This window comes from Cuculus canorus, chromosome 7 (assembly GCF_017976375.1).
Source record: "Cuculus canorus isolate bCucCan1 chromosome 7, bCucCan1.pri, whole genome shotgun sequence".
NCBI lineage: Eukaryota > Metazoa > Chordata > Aves > Cuculiformes > Cuculidae > Cuculus > Cuculus canorus.
Window position 1 is genome coordinate 22,385,162 of NC_071407.1, and position 20,488 is coordinate 22,405,649.

General features: G+C 46.2%; 1 protein-coding gene and 1 long non-coding RNA gene across 7 annotated transcripts in view; one reads left to right on the forward strand and one right to left on the reverse strand.

Annotated features, from left to right (window-relative positions):
* The window catches only part of LOC128852653 (uncharacterized), a 77,685-nt gene that overhangs the window by 38,957 nt on the left and 18,240 nt on the right, over positions 1-20,488 (forward strand). For both annotated transcript variants that reach the window (XR_008450619.1, XR_008450620.1), the window contains exons 12-16: positions 3,787-3,894; positions 4,034-4,264; positions 7,929-8,352; positions 9,025-10,463; positions 11,536-11,618. This is a non-coding gene — a long non-coding RNA (uncharacterized LOC128852653). The remainder of the gene's footprint in view (positions 1-3,786; positions 3,895-4,033; positions 4,265-7,928; positions 8,353-9,024; positions 10,464-11,535; positions 11,619-20,488) is intronic.
* On the reverse strand, positions 1,844-19,724 carry LOC104067931 (dual specificity protein phosphatase 13-like). Of its 5 annotated transcripts, none has more exons than XM_054070861.1 (5): positions 19,553-19,724; positions 18,761-18,789; positions 6,703-6,910; positions 5,346-5,566; positions 1,844-4,240 (listed from the first exon to the last, which is right to left on the reverse strand). In XM_054070861.1, exons 3-5 carry the CDS (start codon positions 6,861-6,863, stop codon positions 4,017-4,019), a joined length of 606 nt encoding a protein of 201 aa, XP_053926836.1. In that variant the 5' UTR covers positions 6,864-6,910; positions 18,761-18,789; positions 19,553-19,724; the 3' UTR covers positions 1,844-4,016. The 5 variants fall into 5 exon arrangements, with proteins under 5 accessions (XP_053926836.1, XP_053926839.1, XP_053926840.1 ...); XM_054070864.1 differs by lacking the exons at positions 18,761-18,789; positions 19,553-19,724 and adding exons at positions 13,145-13,465; positions 13,588-13,911; XM_054070865.1 differs by lacking the exons at positions 18,761-18,789; positions 19,553-19,724 and adding an exon at positions 13,921-14,002.

Sequence of the window (20,488 nt, forward strand, 5' to 3'; positions counted from 1 at the left end):
GCGATATTATTACAGTTTGAATTGTTTCCATCATTTTGGGTTAAGTAATTCCCCACTATCCCTCTCTAAAGTGCAAACAGTACAGCCTTGATGTGCCCCAGGGAAAGGAAGCAAACCAGCCTTTGAATCTTTACCCAACCTTACTGCTCATATTTTGCTTTCAGTGAATAACTGTTCAAATCCTTTAGTATTTCATTCCCATAAAAATATATTTACCAGGGGGGTTTGTGGCAGCAGTAAGGCTGTGTTTATTATTTTAGGAACACCACAGGACTGGCTTTGGAGGAAAGACAAGGCAGGAGCACTGAGTGCTGCAGATCTCTCGGAGAACAGCACGTTTTCCACCTGTAGAGGCAGCAACTGCAGTAACAGATGCACATAATAATTACTTGCACCTCAAAGGCAGCACCAAGTCCTGCACCTTCTGCTCCCCACCTAGCAGACAGCTTGATAACAGGATTACAAACGAGGAGCCCTGAGAAGAGTAGAGTAGGTAATGCTTTGTGATGAACGAAAGAACAGCTCTTATTGAAGAGAAACTGGAAGGTGGAAGATCAGAAGGAAAGATCTGAGGCACCATGATGCTAAAAGAAGAGTGGGGCCAAGGAACCCCAGGAGCCTGCCTTATTTTCAGAGTGGTGGTCAGGCTTTTGCTAACACCTTTTGCAAGGCTGCTCTCATTTGTACTGTTAACATCACAGATAATTTCTACATATAGATATGTGCCCCCGACACCTCCTGGAGCCTGCTCCTTCCCAGAGATGGGTGGCCCTGCAGGGGCAAGAGGGGCACTTACCCCTGTATGATAAGGGCCTCATCTCAGTGACACCAGGAGTGACTGACCATGTGCCAGGACCCTGTTCTTCCCCTCCTGTCTGCCGGTAACTGGGAGTGTGCGGGAGCAACGCTACCCCTCTGCTTGCAAGTGCCCCGGGGTATCTGGTGTAAGGAGAAGGGCTGCGAACAGTGAGAGAGCAGGGATGCAGAACACGTGAAACAACTCCAGTCTTCCCTGCTGAGGCTTGTGAGGCTCTTTTTGTCCCCATTTTCTGACTTCCAAGGAGAAACAAGTGGCGTTTTGCTGGGTGAGGTTCCCAGACCCCAGCCCATGTCAGCTATGGGGTGTTTTGTACCGTGGTAGTTCCTTGCTTGCTGAAAGGAGCAGGTCCTTCCTAGCAGGGATTTGCAGGGAAAGGGGACGATCTCAGCCCGAATTTAATCTTGACAGAAGCGCATGATTGAGAAGACTGTGTGCTGAGTTGCAGTTTTCCTTTGAATTCCTACGGTGTTGAAGGCAGTGCTATAAATAGCCACAGTATCCTTTTTACCCTGGTACAGTTATGTCTCCAGCTCCCCGTATAGACAGCGAGTCTGCTGGTAGGTATTTAGCAGGAATTAATTTAACACAGTCTTCTCTTGCTGGACTCTTCTACTCCATGCATCCTGATGGCTTCCACAGCCATACAAACGTATTTCCTCAATAAAAATCTTCTAAGGAAGGCTGCTGATATTAAAAATACCGTTTCTGTCTGAAAATGCTGGCCTAGTTATAAATAATTAATAGAAGCCCCAAACTATAAAGAGTTAAAAAAAAAAAAAAAAAAAGAGGGGGGCCAAAAATCCACCCCAACTTCTTAATCTTTCATTTTTTTCCCTCCCCAGGCTTTGTTTTTTGACAGCATTTTATTCACAGCCTTGTTTGCGTTTTCTTCAGTGTAACTGCCTGGGCAGTGCCTCCCTTCCCAGGAGTGACTTCTGTGAACATCAGCTGGGAAGAAGGAAACCCAGATCCATGGTTTCATGGATGTTATCTTAAAGATTGAGCTGTAAGAAATGTAAATACAAGCCAGATCGGTATTTAAAAACCCAAACCCCTTGAATTCAAGAATCTCGGTGAGAGATCCTCAGCCTGGGAATCTGGCTGGAAAGCAAATAACAATTTCACCAATATCCGAGTTTCCGAGTACACCGACAATCTGGCCTGGCCCCACAGTTGTCTTGCTGCCTGCGGAGCTGGCTCTGGTTGAGCTCCCGCTGCTCGGTGCGTGTATGGTGTGCACTGGGGATTGGTTTGTAAACAAGCTTAAAAGTACTTGCCTGGTAGTTGGAGCTCCCGCGCCGTGGTGTCTTGGATTACCTTTGTTTGAGTAATACCACTTAGTTTCCTCCTAACGTGCCAGTTACACTACAGATTTGTAGCCTCTTTCTGTGTTCAACTTATTCGAGGTCTATTTTTATTTGTGTTAATTATAAACCATAATTCCCTACCCTCTTTGGACCTGCGAGCATCGGCCTGAGCAAGGCAACTGGAGGGTGGCAGCAGCGAGAGACTGAGCTTTGAGAGAGGCCGATCAATTGACCGTCAGGTGGTGTAAGCTGATGTGAAAGGCCGGCCGCGCTGGCTGGCTCTGGGCATGCCAGCTCAACGCTCGTGGGATATTGGGATTGTACCGGGGATGGCAATGGCAGTGGGGTGGTTGACATTAGCCAGGTTTCTGCCACCCGCACTTGCTGGAGGAGCTGTTAAGGTTGACCCCAGGTGTGTGCGATAGAGGGGTGGCTGGGTTCCCCCCCAGCCCACCTGTGCTGAGGTTTATCGTGGCAGTGGGGTGCGTGCATCCCTGCGGGGCTGGAGTTCTCCTGCAGTGCTCTGCTTTGTGCTCTTGCTTCTGTAGCGTGGCCCACACAGCAAATGTAGATATTGCCAAAGAGCGTTATAAAAGGTGCTGAGCTGTCTGTCCCGAAGGCAGAAATCTGCCTTGCAGGCAGCACTGAGAATGGCAAGGAATTTTTTCCCTTGTTGCTGCACTGCTCTTGAACAGCCAGCTTACATGGTGGGGAGTATTCATCCTCTGCATTCCCGAGTTTGGTACTTGGAATGCAAACAACTGCCATCCCCACGCTGGCTTTGTGCTGCTAATGTTTGTCCACTGGGACAAAGAGCCAGATGTGCTTCCCATAGTTTCCAGGCAGCACTGATCCATCAGATGACAGTAGCTATTGAGTGCTCTTATGGTGGCCCAGAGACCAAAGATGAAAGCCTGATGCCTGTCAGCACCTCTCTTGCCATTCCTGCATCCCTTCAGTTTTCGCTTGGGTCCCCTCACAAAAGCAAATGTCACAGAACACAATGTCGCAATGGTAATGACCTTCATTTTTGAGAAAGAAAATCCCACATTTTATAATGTTGAACTGTCAGGCACATTTGGGATCCTTTGAACTTTGTTAAATGCTTTCCAGCCCCGTTCCCACTGCCCATGCAGCTGCTTGGAGCCTCGGCTGAGAACCAACCTTCCTCTTTGGAAGCATTTTCCACAGCATTTTCTAGGTGGATTTTATTGCAGAAGGTGAACAGTTTTTGATCACCCTCTCAAACAAAGGTATTTTCATGGACTAAAAAAGTTTAGTCTGGTGAACAGTTAAAGGGAAACCACTATAAATAGACCTGGAATCATTTTGTAAAGAGTGGCTTGTGTTGTTTGCCAGCTGCTCTGCCTTTGAGCAGCCTCTTACCCCCGGCTCAGGGGCTCCATCAGTTGTAAAAGCAACAACTAACCAGTGCGACACCCAGTTCTCCAAATACAAACCATTTCAGATACAGGGCACAAAGGGGTTGGGAGGCTGATTCATAAGAAAACTTCTAAGCAGTACTGTAGCATAAATAATACGGCATCTTTCACCTCCAATAGCCTAACACTTCATAAAGTGATATGAGCTTCACTAGTTGCTGAAACACAGCTATTTCTGAAGTGGAACCTAATATCTCTCTTTTTTTTTTTATACCAGCAGAGAGCAATGTTTTAAGGTGGAGAGTGAAGGATACAATACACAACCATCACAAGGATAATCTAGGAGGCTTTGCCCAATGGAGAGATCAAGTAAAATCTACTTTTGGTAACAACAGGCATTCTTGTGTATCATAAATTTGCGCCCTTAGTTTACAAATACAATTTATTTAAAAGAGTTACCGGAAACTCTGATAACATTTTGTTCTTTCTTTCAGTAATAATCTCTTATCACTCTTTCATAGCAGATTCTCTGGTTCCTTTCCTGTCTTCATTTAATTTAATGTCCAAGTCCCGAAGCTGACTGAGGAAACCTGAGTTTGGGCAGATGTCTCTGTGAGCACCCACTGCTTTCAGGGCATCCACAAGTGTCATGTTTTCATGGATCATTAAAAAGGCAAGCACTAACGTCGCAGAGCGGCTTATGCCCATGGCACAGTGCACGAACACCTTACCTGTAAAAGAAGAGGCACAGCATGGTGAGTGGGCTTCAGGACTTCTGAAGCAAGAGGGACACAGGGAGGACAAAGAAACAAGTTGGGAAACTTTCATGGATTCTCATGGATGGTTAACATAAGATTGTGTTGTGCATCTCAGGCAAGGTGGTATTTCAGTATTCCATACTGACCACATGTGTCTAACTTGGGCCTCAGAATAAAATAGTAGAAATTTTCTGTGGAAGGAGAACTTTTCTGTGACTAAGCTTGTTAGGGTAGATTTCTGTGAGGTAACAAAAAACCTGTTTTGGCAGAAAATTTTGGCCCAGCCCGGACTGTGATGACTGACAAGTCCCATAAATTCTGTAGGATAGTTTGCCTGTAAAAGCAGGCTCATAATTCACTGTACCTTAGCAGCCCAGTGTGAACCATAACTGGGGATTTAACAAAGCTCTCCAGTAGAAGCAGCAGAGCCTGCAGCCAGGCAGAGGCAGAGCAAACTCTGGAACAAATGGAAATTATGATAACTAGGCCATAACCCAAACTCTGCTGACAAAGATGCAGCAGGGTCTGGATCAGGCTCGTAGTTTTTGACTTAGTTCATTAACTTCTGCTGCTTCTGTAGCTTAATAGACAGTCTGAATAAAGCTCCAGTGCTATGAAGCACTTGGGCATGCAAAGCACTGAAGCCAGCGCTGAAATGCTGCTGCTCCCAGCTGAGTGCCTCGGGAGCGGGAGCAGGGCTGTGGGAGCCGGGGGCAGGGTTGCTGGGCTGCGAGGTGTGTGTAGAGCACATGAATCCTGCAAGTTCCTGTGGGATGGACCCATGGAGGAGCACCCACAGTGCTGTAACCTCTCACTCTGCTCGTAGAGTCGGTCCTCCTTCCCACCACACTGGGTTTGGGGCAGCCAGCCCTCCCCAGCTCCCAGCGACCCTGGCCATGGCCACCTTCCCTGCAATGCATGGCATAAGTGCCCTTCTCCCATCCTCCATGCAGCCGTTCTGTGTGTGCCTTCTCGAACCGTATGCTGAATTGAGCTTTGCTGGCTGCCTCTTACTGCAAGAAGTCATTTGGCTCATGTTGAAACTTCCTCCCAAAGCTTCTCTTTGCCTCCCTCTTACCTCCTGAAGTGTTTAAGGCTTTGCCTATGAAATTGGCAGCATCGTAGAAGAAGATACTTAAATCAAAGGAAGGACTGTCAAAGGCTTCTACTCCGTAGTACTCTATTTGCAGATCTTGGTAGTATTTGGCTCCTGTGTTGATGCTATACGGCCCATCTGCTGCATTAAGGATATGAGTAATGTTGAGGCTTTGAAGAGTAGTTTTGCTCCTAGCAGCCCACCTAGGGAAAGACATGAAGGGTTCTTTGGCAACACTCCTGACGCTCCGCTAGAATAGCACAGTTTGAAGTCAGTGCCTGCTCCTGCTAGGATGGCAGAACTGCAGCTTGCTCACAGAGTAGCAGATTTCAAGAAGCCCATAGTGCTTTGCACGTGAAATGTGTGATGTGGTGGTGCAGAGAGCAGTGAGAGCAGAGCCTTGTCTGTGTGATAGATACTGTTAGCTAAGCAAATGCCTCCCAACGGTTAGTCCTTGGGGACATGACTTACTGTATAAAGCAGTCAAGGTTTTCGTTTAAATAGTTGTTTAGCAAATTATAGAGTTAATCTCTCATTCGTAGCGCACGTGGGGTGCAAGAGTGAGAACTCACACAGATGCAGCAGCACCTCATTCTCAGTTTAGGTATAGAACATCAAGCGGCTGCATCATGCTCACCAGCCAAGCTCTCCATAAACTGGGACTGAAGTTATTCCACATAACTGTGATCAACAGATGTACTCAGGAGGAGGAGGAGTTGGGAAAGATGGACTGCTCTTCTGCCCATCTGCTGATCTATGTAATCTGCAGTAATCCAATAGAGGATGTGGCAAGAAGTAAAGTGGCCACGGGTATAAGGTATTTGCATGAAAATTTCGGTTTGGTATTTTCAGTTCCATCATCTTTGAAGGAAAGTTCAGATTTGGATTGGCAGAATCCCTATTGTATAAGTCATTTGGGTCCTCCTCCGTCTGACGCCTGATCGTGCTACTCCTGTTTGAGCGTGAGGGCTACAGTGACCTTGGCTGCTGCCTTGGAGCACAAGTTTCCAGGGCAGATAATGCATCTCAGAGCTGACACCAATTTGGGATGGGATCTTTAAGCACTCCTGTCTAGAATACTAGTAGTTCCTACCCTGCCAAAATCCACTGTGTTTCACAGAATATAGAAAACCCAACTCAGATGCACTATGAGTAAGACATCCTTTTGTATGTCATGGTTTTCATGCCATCCAAACACCTTATGTTATAATTTTCAGAAGTCTGTGTCACAAAAACATTCCACCAGATCAAAAAGGTGCTTCCCCAGTGCGCTACACTCCCTCCTCCATCTCCTCCCAGGGACTGATAACAGCTTAATAATAGGATTGTATGTTCTTACGCATCTCCCAGGTAAATATTTGGCCAGACTTGGTCCAGGTGATTATCAGACCCTCCTTTGAACCAACACAGCTGTTGGAGGTCCGAGAGTGCTGGGGTTTCATAGGAAGCTTGGCTCCCTGCACTGCCAGGCAGAGGAGAGTCATCTCTGGTGTGAGGCATCTTGTTCCTCTCTTGCACGCACTCAGGCTAGATCAGAAACAGCTTTTCTGAAATGAATTAAGAGGAAATTTTCATACAGGAGTCATATTCCCTAGAAAGTGGTCCTGTTCATCGCCCTCCAAATAGCATTGTGTTATTATAACTGGGGTGTGCGGCAGGGCCTGCAGGTGCTGCTAAAAGCGTCTGAAGAGCAGGGCTGACGCTGTGGTACAACTCTCTAGGCAGGTAATTCTTCCCCAGAATTACCTGGGGAGGAAGCAGCAGCATAAAATGATATGACTTCATTTCTTATAAGGTAACAGTGTTGAAAGAAGAGCATCCTGTGCCACCCGAGTGCAGCACGGGCTGGAGCTTTTAGGTACAGGTATTTTGTTACCACAAGGGAGCTCCAGTGACATATCATAGACAGTTACCAACGTGTTTGTGCACGCTTGATTCTGACGAGTTAAAATTGGGATTTCTTGACAGTATGAATCATTGGACTGGCTTGTACTGACAAAGCTTCAAGGGCCAAGGTAGAAATCCTAGGGTGTGTACGCAAGACATATATTCATACGTGTGTATACATATATAACATATGTGTGTACAGTTCCCTTTCATTTAAAGGAATGTATTTAAACACATATATACACATGCATATACCTACAAACAGATTTTCACTTCAGCATTTATATCTATCTCTATTTATGTCTGTACGTATATAAATAGAACTAGGGAGAATTTGAACCAGTTTTGGCTATTTCTCAGGCAAATACCCCTCAACACTCAGCTCTACTGGTATGCTTGTGTCTGCTAGTCTCAGTCTCTCTTCTGGGAGCTGCTCCACTTTGTATAAATAATCTGATAGCGATTTGCCTCCAGAGAGATCCTGTTTCTCTCAGCTGAGGGGCACGGTACTTACCTGGGATATGAGAAAAAAGAACATCTGAATTGTGGGGAAATGATAGAGCTAAAAGTTCTGGCTTTGTTGCCCTGTTGGGAATCCCATCCAGGGCTGTCTTGCTCCCTCATAAATTGCGTGGTGGTCTATAGACATCTCTTCTGCAATTTTGTTTGCTGGTTTAGAGGCAGGAAGCTCAGGCCACCAGTCCAGCTTCAAGCAGAGCTCAGTTGAGAGAAAGAGTTCAGAGATACACAAGCAGTCCCTTCTCTGAGACTTGAGGATCATTTCTCCTGCCAGGATCTCATTACCCTGAGTTGCTGTTCTTGCCTCCAGAGAACACTGGTGAGTTTTGTTTGGTTGCTTGTTGGGTTTAAAGCCATAATCAGTGTGGGACCCACACTAGAACTCTTCCCAAAGTGGGAAAGAAGCTTTCACTCAAATGCCTTAACACCTAAATCCAGAGTCTGAGTTTATTTTCTTAGCAGTTCTAGGAAACAAGTGCAGATGGGAGTTTTGGAAGTCATCTAAGGCTGTCCACTGCCCTGCACAGCAGCCAGATGGATGGTGGTACTCAAGCAACAACAGTAGCTTTGTTCAGACTTCCAGGTATGTTATTTTTAACAGCATATGTGATAATAGAATCATAGAATCACTAGGTTGGAAAAGACCTCTTAGATCATTGAGTCCAATCATTCCTATCTGCTGCTAAACCATGTTCCTGAGTATCTCATCTATCTTTTAAATAAATGATGTGGGGAGTAAGCAGACAGCAGGGGAGAATGACAGCAGAGATGATGCAAGGCATATTATTGAACACAGCACCTATATTTCTGTGTCCTCAACCTAAATTTGCTTCCCTTACAACCTTCTCCCTCCCTACAAATGTGAAGAGCCAGGTACAGCTCTTCCTGTGTTCCAATCAGAAGGACCTCTCCCCAGGGTAACTACTTAATAAGCAAAATATGAAAAGCACAATAAAAATGATGGGAGAGATGGGAAAAAAAGCTGCTTTTACTTTTAATGATGGATGAAAAGAACTGTGGGGAAGGAGAGAGGAATATAGGGATAAAAGACTGAATTTTTCAGGGCAGATAGCATAACACCAAGAGCTTTGGTAAAGGAGCGTGTTGTGCAATCCCAGCACAGATTAGCATGAAGAATAGCACAGGAAAAGATATTGTTTCTTGCCCTACAAGTTTTACTGCCTTGCAAAAGTCATGCACTGTGCTCAAGAGCTACTGCCAGCATCGTCATGATGACCTATTTGTACTTTCACAGACACAAAACATGAAGCTGAAGCAGTAAAAGGAAGTCAAAGAAAAGATAATACAGGTTCTACATCAGGAGATTGGTAAGACCACAGGCTCATTTTGAAGGAGCATGGCTGACACTCGGTCACTGCAACTGTTTAAATGCTGAAGTTGTGGAGGTAAGCAGGCCGATATGAAACTTCCAGTTGTCTCAGACCCCACTGCTTTAAACTCCTATTGTAGCCTGTCAGCTCGTTAGGTTAATGGAGATGATTAGCAGACAGAGAGTGATTAGCAGAGAGAATTACATTCTGAGGTCTGTTCTTCAAGACCTGACTTTGAGGAGGCTCTCTTGGCCTCCAAGAATTGAGTTGTTCTGGTGCAGGTGAAAATTCACAGGTGACTCCAGCCTGTGCAGCCGGGTTGGTGGTTTGCAATGGAGCACCCTTTCACACAGCAATCCTGTTCCCAAAAAGTTCGTTAGCATTGCTTGCTTCTCATGACTAATGCCAAGAGCAGTGAGCTCCTAGAGCTAACGTGAAGCACAGCTCCTCCCAAGCACACCGTTCCACTCTGCTCTGTGCTGGCCTTGAAATGGAACTGCTCTGCCAGGCCTTCAGGGTAAGCTTGGAAATAGCTATTCCAGATGATTGGACTAATGAGGAAAGTAATATGAATTTTTTAATTGAAGGCCAGGGACTTTGCTGGGGGTTTCCCCCTCACCCATCCTTGTACTTGAAGGCACTGCAGCGCTAGCAAAAGTGCTGCAACTGATTGTATCTCCCTAAGCTGCTCCCTCTGGGAGGCTCTCAGAAGCTGCTTTGGTTGGAAACAGGAATTTTTGTAGCTGGGGAAAAAAATTCTCTGTCTTGCAAGGTCACTAACAGTTTCTGCAGGGATCTAGACCATGCAAGTTGGATACGATTGCTTTTCTTCTAAACTGTATCCTGGAATTATAGAGTCATAGAGTAATGGAATGGGTTGCATTGGAATGGACCATAAAGCCCACGCAGTTCCAAGCCCCTGCTATGGGCAGGGACACCTCCCACTGGATCAGGTCACTTAAAGCCTCATCCAACCTGGCCTTGAACACCTCCAGGGGTGAGGCAGCCATGGTTTCTCTAGGCAACCTGGGCCAGTGCCTCCCCACACTCACGGGAAAACATTTCTTCCTAAAATCTAATCTCAATCTCCCCTCTTTCAGGTGAACACCATTCCCCCTCATCCTATCCATGCACTCTCTGATTAAGAGCCCCTCCCCAGGCTTCCTTTAGCCCCTTTCAGTACTAGAAGTTGCTCTAAGGTCTTCCCGGAGCCTTCTCTTCTCCAGTCTCAGCTCTCTCAGCCTGTCCTCATATGGGAGGTGCTCCAGCTCTCTGATCATCTCCATGGCCTCTTTTGGATTCGCTGCAACAGATCCATGTCCTTCCTGTGCTGAGGACTCCAGAACTGAACACAGGGCTCCAGGTGAGGTCTCTTGAGCTTTGTATTTCCCTCATATTATCCAGCCTCTAGAGTGCTACAAGTCTGCAAGGCTTTCTATTTTCTCTTCCTACACTGGAAACAATTGCCATTTTCTACTGAAGATTTTTCTGGCAAAGAAAGGGAAAAAACGCACAGTCCCCACTGATGTGAATAGACTGAAGCATTTAACAGATTTGTGTTGCATTTGCAGATTCCAGTGGAACAAAACTCGGCAAAATCTGAAAAAAAAGACAAATACTCCAGTAGTGAATGTTTGAAATGGTTCATTTGGTTATTTAAAAAAAAAAATGACCATTTCAATTTTTCTATTCAAAGTTAATTTTGTTCTGGAATTTTACTTTAGTGTTGCGTAAAATCTTTTAAAACGTTAAACCAAAAATGAACTGGCTCCTTCCTGGTTGAGAAAAACATGATTTGTTTAACTGAAAATGAGCACGAGGTTATTGTGCAGCCATTTATCTGCCCAGCCCTAATTTTCACCTCTGTAACAGGGGAAAAGTCTCTTGCCCTTTCGCCGTAGTTGTTACCTTGTCTCCTAAAGACTCGGCTGAGCTGTAGAGAGATGAAATGATGTCTGGAGTTCCAGGAGGAGTCTGTGACAGGGCGTTACTTGGGCCGTGGCTCCTCTCTCCTCTATCCCTTTTGCTAGCACCTTCCTAGCTGGCACTGCTCTGCTCATGTTTGTGGTGACTGCCCAGATGGGGACAGATGTCTTCCAAAAACAAGGTCTTACATGAGATTATTGATAGCCTGGGGCACAGCAGGGCACTGATCTTGGCTGGGCCTGTGGTTGCTACAATAGCACGAACATGAGATAACAATAACATGATGCGGAAAGCTCCTGTGGCCAAATATCCTAAATTCCCTGAATCAAAACCCAGTAAACAAAATGGTCCAAAATACCAAAGCATGAGATCAGAATGTAAATCACATGAGAAATAAAGAAGGCCTCTTGATGCATTTGAAATTGCTGCCTACTCTGTTTTTTTCTTGTCTCTTCTCTCAGCAAGCATCCCTGCACTCCTCTTTTACCCTCCTTGCACTTTCCTCCCAGGTAGAGCTTACCGCTGCGGCTTTTTGTCCTCCTGATGGAAAAATCCAGATGGAAAGAAGTGTAGTTTGCAAGGAAATGATCATGTAAGTGGAATTAATCTTTCAGATACCATAATGTGAAACCTGATCTTCCTTTTTGTTAAGAAGACCCAACTGGTGTCTCTACATTTTGGCCAGAATCCGATGCTAAGACAACCCAGGAGTCTCTTGAGGTAGAGCTGAAAGCTTCGTGTGCAGAAACAGGCACATTTAAAAGCAATAGCAGAGTTAAACCAGCCAGATGGGAACCTAGCAGGCAATCGAGAGTGGAACTCTCTGTTTTCCTTGCAAGCCTACAGGGGCTTGTTTGCAGGAATTAGAATGTCTCACCAGCAGTTCACTGCAGCTCTAATACCAAGTGGTATTGAAAATGAGAAGCAGGTTATGGCTGATGGTTTAAATGAGGCACCTATGGGAATTTGGAAATGAGATCCTGGACTCATCTTGGAGTAGACTGTGCACATGGCAGAGCAGTATTGCTTTCTTGGCTGACTGCGTCATATATTATGGCCTTTTATTTTGCCCACATTCAAACAGCAGGGAACTGTAGAAGTTCATTGCTCCTGCTCGCTGTTTAAACCTTGATCTGCCTCAGCAGAGGCAGTGCCCCTGAATAATGGGAGGCAGAATCGGTCCCTCAGCCTCATTGCGGATACGTGTTCAAGGCAGCACTGTATTAATGCCCTTGCCATTATTCTGGAGTGAAGAGAAAAGCAGAATTTACCATTAAAGCTCTGTTGGGTTCGGGTTTTAAGAGAATTTACTACCTGGGAAGGATGCCAGATGGAGGGCTCTGGAAAACACAGCCCTCTCTTTAACTACCCCGCTGGGAAAAAGCAGGAGCCACCCCGCAAGCCTCCCCATGGCTACCCCCTCAGCTCCACTCTCAGATGCCCCTTGCTGTGTGCTGGCAGACGTGTTTTACTGGGTGGGAGAAAATCCGAGTCTTCACACTTCCTCACTGCTTAGTCTCCCTCCTGACACCTCTGTCCACATCCATTCTCATGCATTTATGATGGTACCCTCTGACTCCTCCACATGGAGCTGGGAGGTACCAACTGCTGCTTGCAAGGAGCCTCAGCTGGGCTGGAGAGCAAAAGGCTCCTTCCTCCGTAAGTCATCCTGTCCTTATGAGGCTGGAGGGACTGGTGCAGGACAGAGACAGCTTGCTGCTGCCCGTGGGAGCTGTGGGCATCTAGAGATGGCTGGGACACACAAGGATTTGTCAGGAGAAGGAGCAGTCAGAGGGCAGGTGAGGGTAACTAGCCACAGCCAGGGGTTTGGAGAGCCAGGAGAGCTGGCAGTGCTGAGGCAGGTCCCAGATGAAGTGTGAAGTAAAGGAATTCATGGCCAGGGAAGAGCTGTGAGGCAGTGCAGGTGGAGATGAAGCCTGGGTGTCTCAGCTCAGATGGGCTCCTAAATGAGGTGGGGAACCCCAGTGAGGCTTCTGACCACTTGCTCGCACAGCTTCTTCCAGCAGCCCAATCCCAGGTCACACAGGCACCATTGTCCTTGGACAAGGCAAGCCCCCAGTTTACCAGCAGGATCCAAGCTGATGGGGGGAGACTCACCTGCACCTTGCTGGTTTTGAGGGAGAGGATGTTATTGCTAGCTCATGGAAGTGCTCCTGGAGAGCGTTTCCTTTCCTTTGCAACGTAACAGATCTGCACATATTTTCCCAAGACCCTGTCCTTCCAAGGGGGGAGAACATCACTGCTTCTTCCAGTCCCTCTGCCTCCTCCAACCCACTCGTTTAAAAGCCATGCAGCTCTGGAAGAGGCACCTGCCCATGCAGGAAAGGATGCTTGGAAAATGGGGGCAGCAGGTGGAAAAAGGGGGAGTCCTGCATGCAGTGACAGGTCACGGCTGTGGCAGGATGACAGCTTTCACATCTGCAGCAATCAGATTCAAAGGAAATGAAAAAAAAAAGAAGTATTACCTTAGCAGCTGGCATCTCTGAGATATTCAAAGCACCATCCCCAGCAAGACAGCGCTGCCCTCCACAGGCTCCTACCGTAATTTCCAGCTTGTCTGTGGATATCTGTCAAGCCTTGATGATCATAGAAGTCTTTTCCAACCTTGATTCTATGATTCTAGAATGCTGCTTTCCTCTTTAATTCTCTCCTGGGGCACTCCTGGCCAGGGTATCACAGCTAGGAATTAAAAACCCCCGAAACTACTGCTTTTCTTGACACATCGTGACTGCATTTATCCTTCTCCCTGAATTAAAATAGCTGTAGTTTTATGTCCTGCTGCCAGCAGCCATAACTGTGCTATATGCCATCATCAGGAGAGCACACATCACCGTGCAGCTAACAGCTTCTATTAGTGGAAACTTCGCTCTAACCTTACATAACGGCAGCAGTGGAGCAGAGAGGCTGTGGCGTGTGAGAAGCTCAGATGGAAAGCCTCCTCTGGCAGCCTGTGCCCTGAGGGTAAAGGAGCTCCAGACAGAGCAAGGAAAACAAAATGACCTTGGTATTGATAACAGCTCGGTGAGCGCTGTCGCAGCCAGCACCAAACCCAGATTGCAAAGGTGTCACAGGCTGCCGATAGGTGTAAGGTATGGGTAGTGCTGCCAAAACTGATGAAGAGAGAGGAAAAAATATGCCTTGCAAGCTTCGGGAAAGACAAACAAGGATGTTAATATATTGCTATTAAACGGGGCTCCAAAGCACTTGCCCTTCTGCAGGCAGAATGGATTTGTGTGACTGTGGATTAAAGGGCTTTTTTTTTCCTTCTCCTTGATTTACTCCTCAAATGATTTTTCTCTGACTGCTGCTGTCAATACAAAATTGAAAATGCTGTCAAGCTTGCAAGATTTCAGGATATTTGAAGGCAGGAGTAAAGGGAGTTTGATATTCCTCAGTCATTCGGCAGCGGCGTCTTTGAGCTGTTTGTCTCTCCCTGCACTTTTAACCCAGGCAGTGAAGTGCTCTCCTTGCCTCGCCTCCGTTGAAAGGGTACCTGTGAGAAGGACACCTCTTCCTAAGGCTGACAAAGCTGTACAAACCCTTTGCAGTGGAATCAAGAGCAAAAAGACTTCAAAACTCTGGAGTGGACGATCTATTTTGGTACTTAAGCTTTTTCAGGCAAATCACAGAGCTTTCAAGGGATGCTCTCAGCTTTATTGGGGCAGAGCAGGGGTAGGGGTTTTTTTAGATTTTTTGATTGCTGGCTTTAAAATCATTATTTGTTTGGGGTTTTTTTTATGATTATTATTATTATCTTTTAAGTGGGGTGAGAGTTTGTATCAAAGGAATTGACTACTGATGAGGTGCCTGAGAACAGCTAAGAGGAGACACTAAGACCTAGAACTCGGGTTTGCTTTCTCTTGCAACCTTTTTGATTATGCGTCTGATGAGTATTTGCTCCCAATTTCTTATCTTGAATTTGAAGTAATAAAAATGGAGTGGTTTTCCCTTTGCTTCTCCCTGGTACTAGGGGGTATCAAGGAATGCAGAGTAAAAGCAACCCAGGAACTTCCTGGTCAGGCAAAGCAGAAAGTAGTGCATGGTGCCACCTCTCCGGGCTATGTTGCTGCTCTGAGGTGGCCAGGGTCACTGGGAGAGCTTGCCCTGCCATTTGCTGCCTTGTGGGAAGGAAGTTTCCCCACCAGTCCCTCCTGCGTGGTCTCTGCAGTGCTGCCCCACTGTGTGGAAGCTGTGTTGACGCCACCTGAGTACTTGCAGGGCAGGAGCAAGGGTTTTTATGGGCCAGCAAGTTTTGGAAGGATTTTTTCACCTTTCTCTTGTTTTATGCTGTTGTTTTTCTGATGCTGTTTCCCCGCTGAGGCTTGGTGTGGCCTGTAGATCGATGCCGAAGCTGGTGATGGATAGAGGAAGAGCCTCCAGCAGAGGAGCAATCCTCGTGGCTCCCAAGAGGGAGTGTCAAGGACAGGTAGCAAGGAGGGGAGCAGCCTTGCTGGGGGTTGTGTCTGTTGGAGGTGGTTTATAACGGTTTGAGACCAGACTGCACATGTAACGGTTTGTTTTTCCCAGAGCAAACCTCCAGCACAGTCCTGGGAAAGCTGTCCTCTCCTTGAGAAAGTTACTGTGAGCTGGAATACATTAAGGACTGTGAGCTTCTCAGGTATAGTGGCAATGGGAGCCATGCATGAGCTATAAATAGCATTAATATCCTTTCTCTCTAATGCCTGGCATCCCAAGCAGTCATTTTTGCTGATGCTAGTGAAAATAAACAAAGCTTTGGCCAGCTTTTGTTTGTGTTCTCTTTGTAGGCTGGAATTCTGTGAGTAGTTTTTCTCACTGGCTCTGAATTTTGAGTTTGTTTTAAGCAAAAATATTGACATTTTCTCCTTTGGGATGTTTTTCTTTTTTAATTATCATGTATTACTTCCATGTTTTAGCAAAACTATGGGCGAGAAGCTATTGTGACAGAAGAGTGAGAATTACCAGTAATCTTTTACAAAGAATCTCTGTGTGACTGCAGGAAAAGGAGGGAAAAAAGCAGAAGCCATAATTTAAATCTAATTCTTATCTAAATCTTTCGCACAGTTTTAACAAAATACTGGCAATGTTCTGGTTTAGAATTAAGCAAGTAATGCAAGGTGCTTTGGCATGATTTGTGGTGTTTACATGAACACATCAGAAAGAAAGAGTTGTTGCAGTGGAAGGGAAAGCTTTCCCTGCCTATTGTATAAAATCTTCCTGTGGTTTTATATTGTCAAGGAGCTACGAAGAGCTGAGAGCAGAATGGGCAACAAGGACTGTCTTCAAAATATTTAGAGTCTCTCTTCAAAATGTTTAGGGTACACTCCTTGAAGTCCTGTTATAAAACGAGCATGAAAGGGTTGGTCTGCCTGGAGAAGAGAAGGCTCCAGGCTTAGAGCCTTAGAGCAGCTTCCAGTACTGAAAGGGGTTCCAGGAAAGCTGGGGTGGGGCTCTTGATCAAGGAGTGCAGCGACAGGACAAGGGGGGATGGTTTTGAACTGAAAGAGGGAAGAATGAGATGAGGTCTTTGGGAGAAGTGTTTTCTTGTGAGGGTGGTGAGGCGCTGGCCAGGTTGCCCAAGAAGCCTTGGCAGCCCCATCCCTGGAGGTGTTCAAGACCAGGTTGGATGGGGCTTTGAGCATCTTGATCCAGTGGGAGGTGTCCCTGACTATGTCAGGGGGTGGAACTGGGTGGGCTTTATGATCCTTTCCAATCCAAAGCATCCCATGATCCTATGATTCTGTTATTCAACTCTCCTTTGCTGTTCCAAATTTGAGAGAGCCAAGAGGGTTACAGGGCAGACATTTTGTCCCGTGAAAACCACCAAGCCACTCCTCCTACGTCAACGGGGAGAGCTGGAAGAATTAGGTAAGCATTCAAATAAGCAAGAAGGGCTAAATTTTCTTCAGTTACACCAAATGGCCTGATTATACACTGCCTGTACTGACAGCTCTTTCCTGAGCAGTGTTGCTGGGCTGGTCTGTTCCTGAGACGCTGTGTTTTTTCATATTGCCAGAAGATGGCAGAAGAAAGCAACTTTGAATGATTTCAAAATCCACAGTATCCTCCTGACTGGCTTTTGCAGGGAGCTGTTACTAATGTACAAAAACTGTGCTGGTTGGATGGATGAAAAATGTGAAATGTCCTGGATGAATTAAATTGGTATTGACCTGGGTGCGTATGTCAAATAATCTATGCCGTATCCTTGCTCATGCAGGCTTTCTGTGTAAGAAAACCCTATAACAGGGCTCATTTTTCCTACACACAGCGCAGTTTGGGCTGGTTTTGCTCCACTGGCAAAATCTGCTGTACAAACCGGGCCAGGACATAATGCAATCACCCAAAGTAAAAAGCAGGGTGATTCTTTTAGTCTCTCATTCTCTTTCCCATCCCTGGAGGTGTTTGAGGCCAGGTTGGATGGGGCTTTGAGCAACCTGATTCAGTGGGAGATGTTCCCCCCACGGCAGGGGTGGAACTGGGTGGGCTTTGAGGTCCCTTCCAACCCAAACCATTCTGTGGTTTTATGAAAAGAGATGGCAGCAAACAGTGTTTATCCCCAAACCAAAGACTAATCAGGGCTGTTCAGGAATTGGAAAGTTCTGTGTAGAAAGGATTTTGCAGTTTTTTGTTTCTGTTCTGTTGAATGAGGTGTATATACCTGAGAGGGAGAAAGTTTGTGTGCAGGTGAGCTCAGAAGGGAGGCAGCTCCTGCACAGCTGAGACAATCACGGTTGTGGTGGTGGGTCAGGTCTTGAGAGGCCTACACTGAACCCTGCTCTTCTGCCACCTAAAGATCGAATCTGGCCTGCAATGCAGCAGCTCAGAGCTAGGCCAGCTCAGTTGGGCCCAGTGTTCTATTTCTGAGACCGTCAGGCATAGGAAGGTGGTTACTGGTTCACTGACTGTTGGAACAAGAAACGTGCCACAGAGCTGAGGTGCTTTCCTATCCTGACTTACTAAATGCCTGTCCCACTTTCTTCATCTGTAGTGACAGCAGAGTGTGGTAAGGTCTGCTGCTCACACCTGCCCTGTTTTCTGCCCTCCTAGGGTCATAAACGATTGTGATTACCAAGTAACTCCATCTCATCCCTGTTAGCTTAAGCATCCTGCTGATGAATTACAAATTAGGTCCCAACAGGCAAGACCTCTATGGTTAAAAATTCAAACTCCCTCTGCTAGCAGAGGTCCTGGCGTGGTGGTGGGGCTCCTTGCACACACACAGCCTCCCTTCTGGCTGGTTACATCTCCATGCGGGATGCTGCATCTTGACTTTCCAGCTCTTCTATGTGGCTACACGTGCTGTCCCAGCAGGATCTATCAGCACCAACCAGCCCCACTTGTTGAGCTCTTCTTTTGGCACAGGAATAAAGACAGCATCCTGGCTAAAGAAGGAGCCATGAGAACAGAGCTGAGGCTGTGCCTTTCTAAATGTTGATCTTCAGTCTGCATTTGATGGCTGGATAATAAAGTGACCAGTCTCTTAGAGAAACCTAAGGCTGGTTAAACAGAGGACAACAGTGGTTTTCCTGAGCAGCAGGGAAGAGGATGTACAGGAACTCGCCATTCCCCACTCTCAGCCTCTGTAGTGGAGACTTCTGCACGGTGTCTCTTCCCAAGCCCTTCAGATCCCATCTTTAAGTGTGGCCAATAAAGCTGGGCAGCTTTTTATTTCTAAAAAGAACGGCTTTCCCTTTGTACTGTTTACATTTTGGCATGCTGCTTTGGTTCACTCACCGTTTTCCTGAGGTTGTTATGGAAGCTGTCTGTGAAAACAAGAATGGAAAATCAGAAAATCATCCAGGAGTTTTTTATATATGTGTGTATATATATACATATATATATAGGGGGAGAGATTTTTCAAAGACAGAAAAGGGGAATTTATCAGGTTATGCACCTAAGTACTATTTATGCCCTTGAAAGTCTTTCGCATACAGTGCTTAATTGGTTTGTGCAAATCCGTTGCCAGGAGAGGTAATTGGCCATTTTTATGGAAGGATCAGTAACAAAAGCACTCCAGGCTATTGTTTGAGAAATTAAAAAAGAATTAGAAATTATGGAAAGAATATGTTTGAGGGCATCAGCCAGGCTCTCCTGGAACGATGCAAATTCACTCAGTGAACACAACAGCAAACACAATGAAATGAGTTGTATATGAAGAACTGAGATCTCCGATGTGATATTATGCAGAAGGTAAAGAGTCTGCAGTAGATAAGTTAACAGCTCAATGTGTTACCAAGGGTGCACTTGGATTTTGATGAATGTTAAAAGAACCTTTAGCCTTGAAAATAAAGAGGATAATTTCTCTCTAGGCAATGGCTGCTCATGAAAGTCATAAAATAAGAGCACTGCAGCCCTAATTTTATAGTGCTTTTTAAATGATTTTCAAATGGTCCAGCTGCTTTGTGCCACAATAACACAAGTCAGAGATATTTACACCGGCGATAACAAGCATGCACCAGCCTGCCCGCGCTGCACTCCGCAGGCAGCCTGCATGAGGCGGAACACACAGAGGAAGCTGATACTTGCCAATATGGATTGATCACGATTACATTGTGGGTAGAGCGATCCTGAGAAGTTGCTGTTTCCACCAGACAACTTGATTGTTTTTCTTGTCTGTGTCCCGCCTGTGAAGCACAGGATGTACACGGCTGGCTATTCTGGTGCTATTTTGACACTTGAGAGCCTGCCAGCTCCGTGTGCCTCTCAGGCCATACTGTCCTTGGCAGGCTTCTCTTTTCAGAAACAGGACGGTGAATTCAGCCCTATGTTGCACCGCTGGGTTTTGGTGGGAGTTTTCCCATGGATTAGTTTGGCCCCAGTGTTGGTGTCCCAATATTGCATTGCATTATCTTGTACAGAAGTGCACATGTGCATCAAGTGAGCTGTGGGCAGATGCTAGGTAATTCTGCTGAGATGCTGGAACTGCCACCAGCAGCTTTCCCCAGGGATTTTACCTCTAGGTATATCTAGGACTTCAGTCTAAAACTATAGTCTGTTTTCCAGGACCTGTTCTAAGATAAGAACTACCCCAGGGTGGTTGAGCTTAGCTTGCCAATTTAGGTAGTCATTTCAAAAGGCTGGTGAGTATTTTACAGAACCATAGAATGGTTTTGGTTGGAAGGAACCATGAAGGCTGTCCAGTCCAACCCCCCCTGCGGTGAGCAGGGACATCTTCACCTCAATCAGATTGCTCAAAGCCTTGGTCTTGAATGTTTCCAGGGATGGGACAGCCACCACCTCTCTGGGCAACCTAGGCCGGTGCCTCCCCACCCTCAGCATAAAAAATGTCTTCCTAATACCTAGACTAAACTTCTCCTCTTTTAGTTTAAAAACATTCCCCCTTGTCCTAGTGCTACAGGCCCGTCTAAAAAGTTTCCCCCATCTTTCCTAGCATCACCCTTTAAGCATTGAAAGGCTGCAACAAGGCCTCCTTGGAGTCTTCTCTTCTTCAAGCTGAACAAC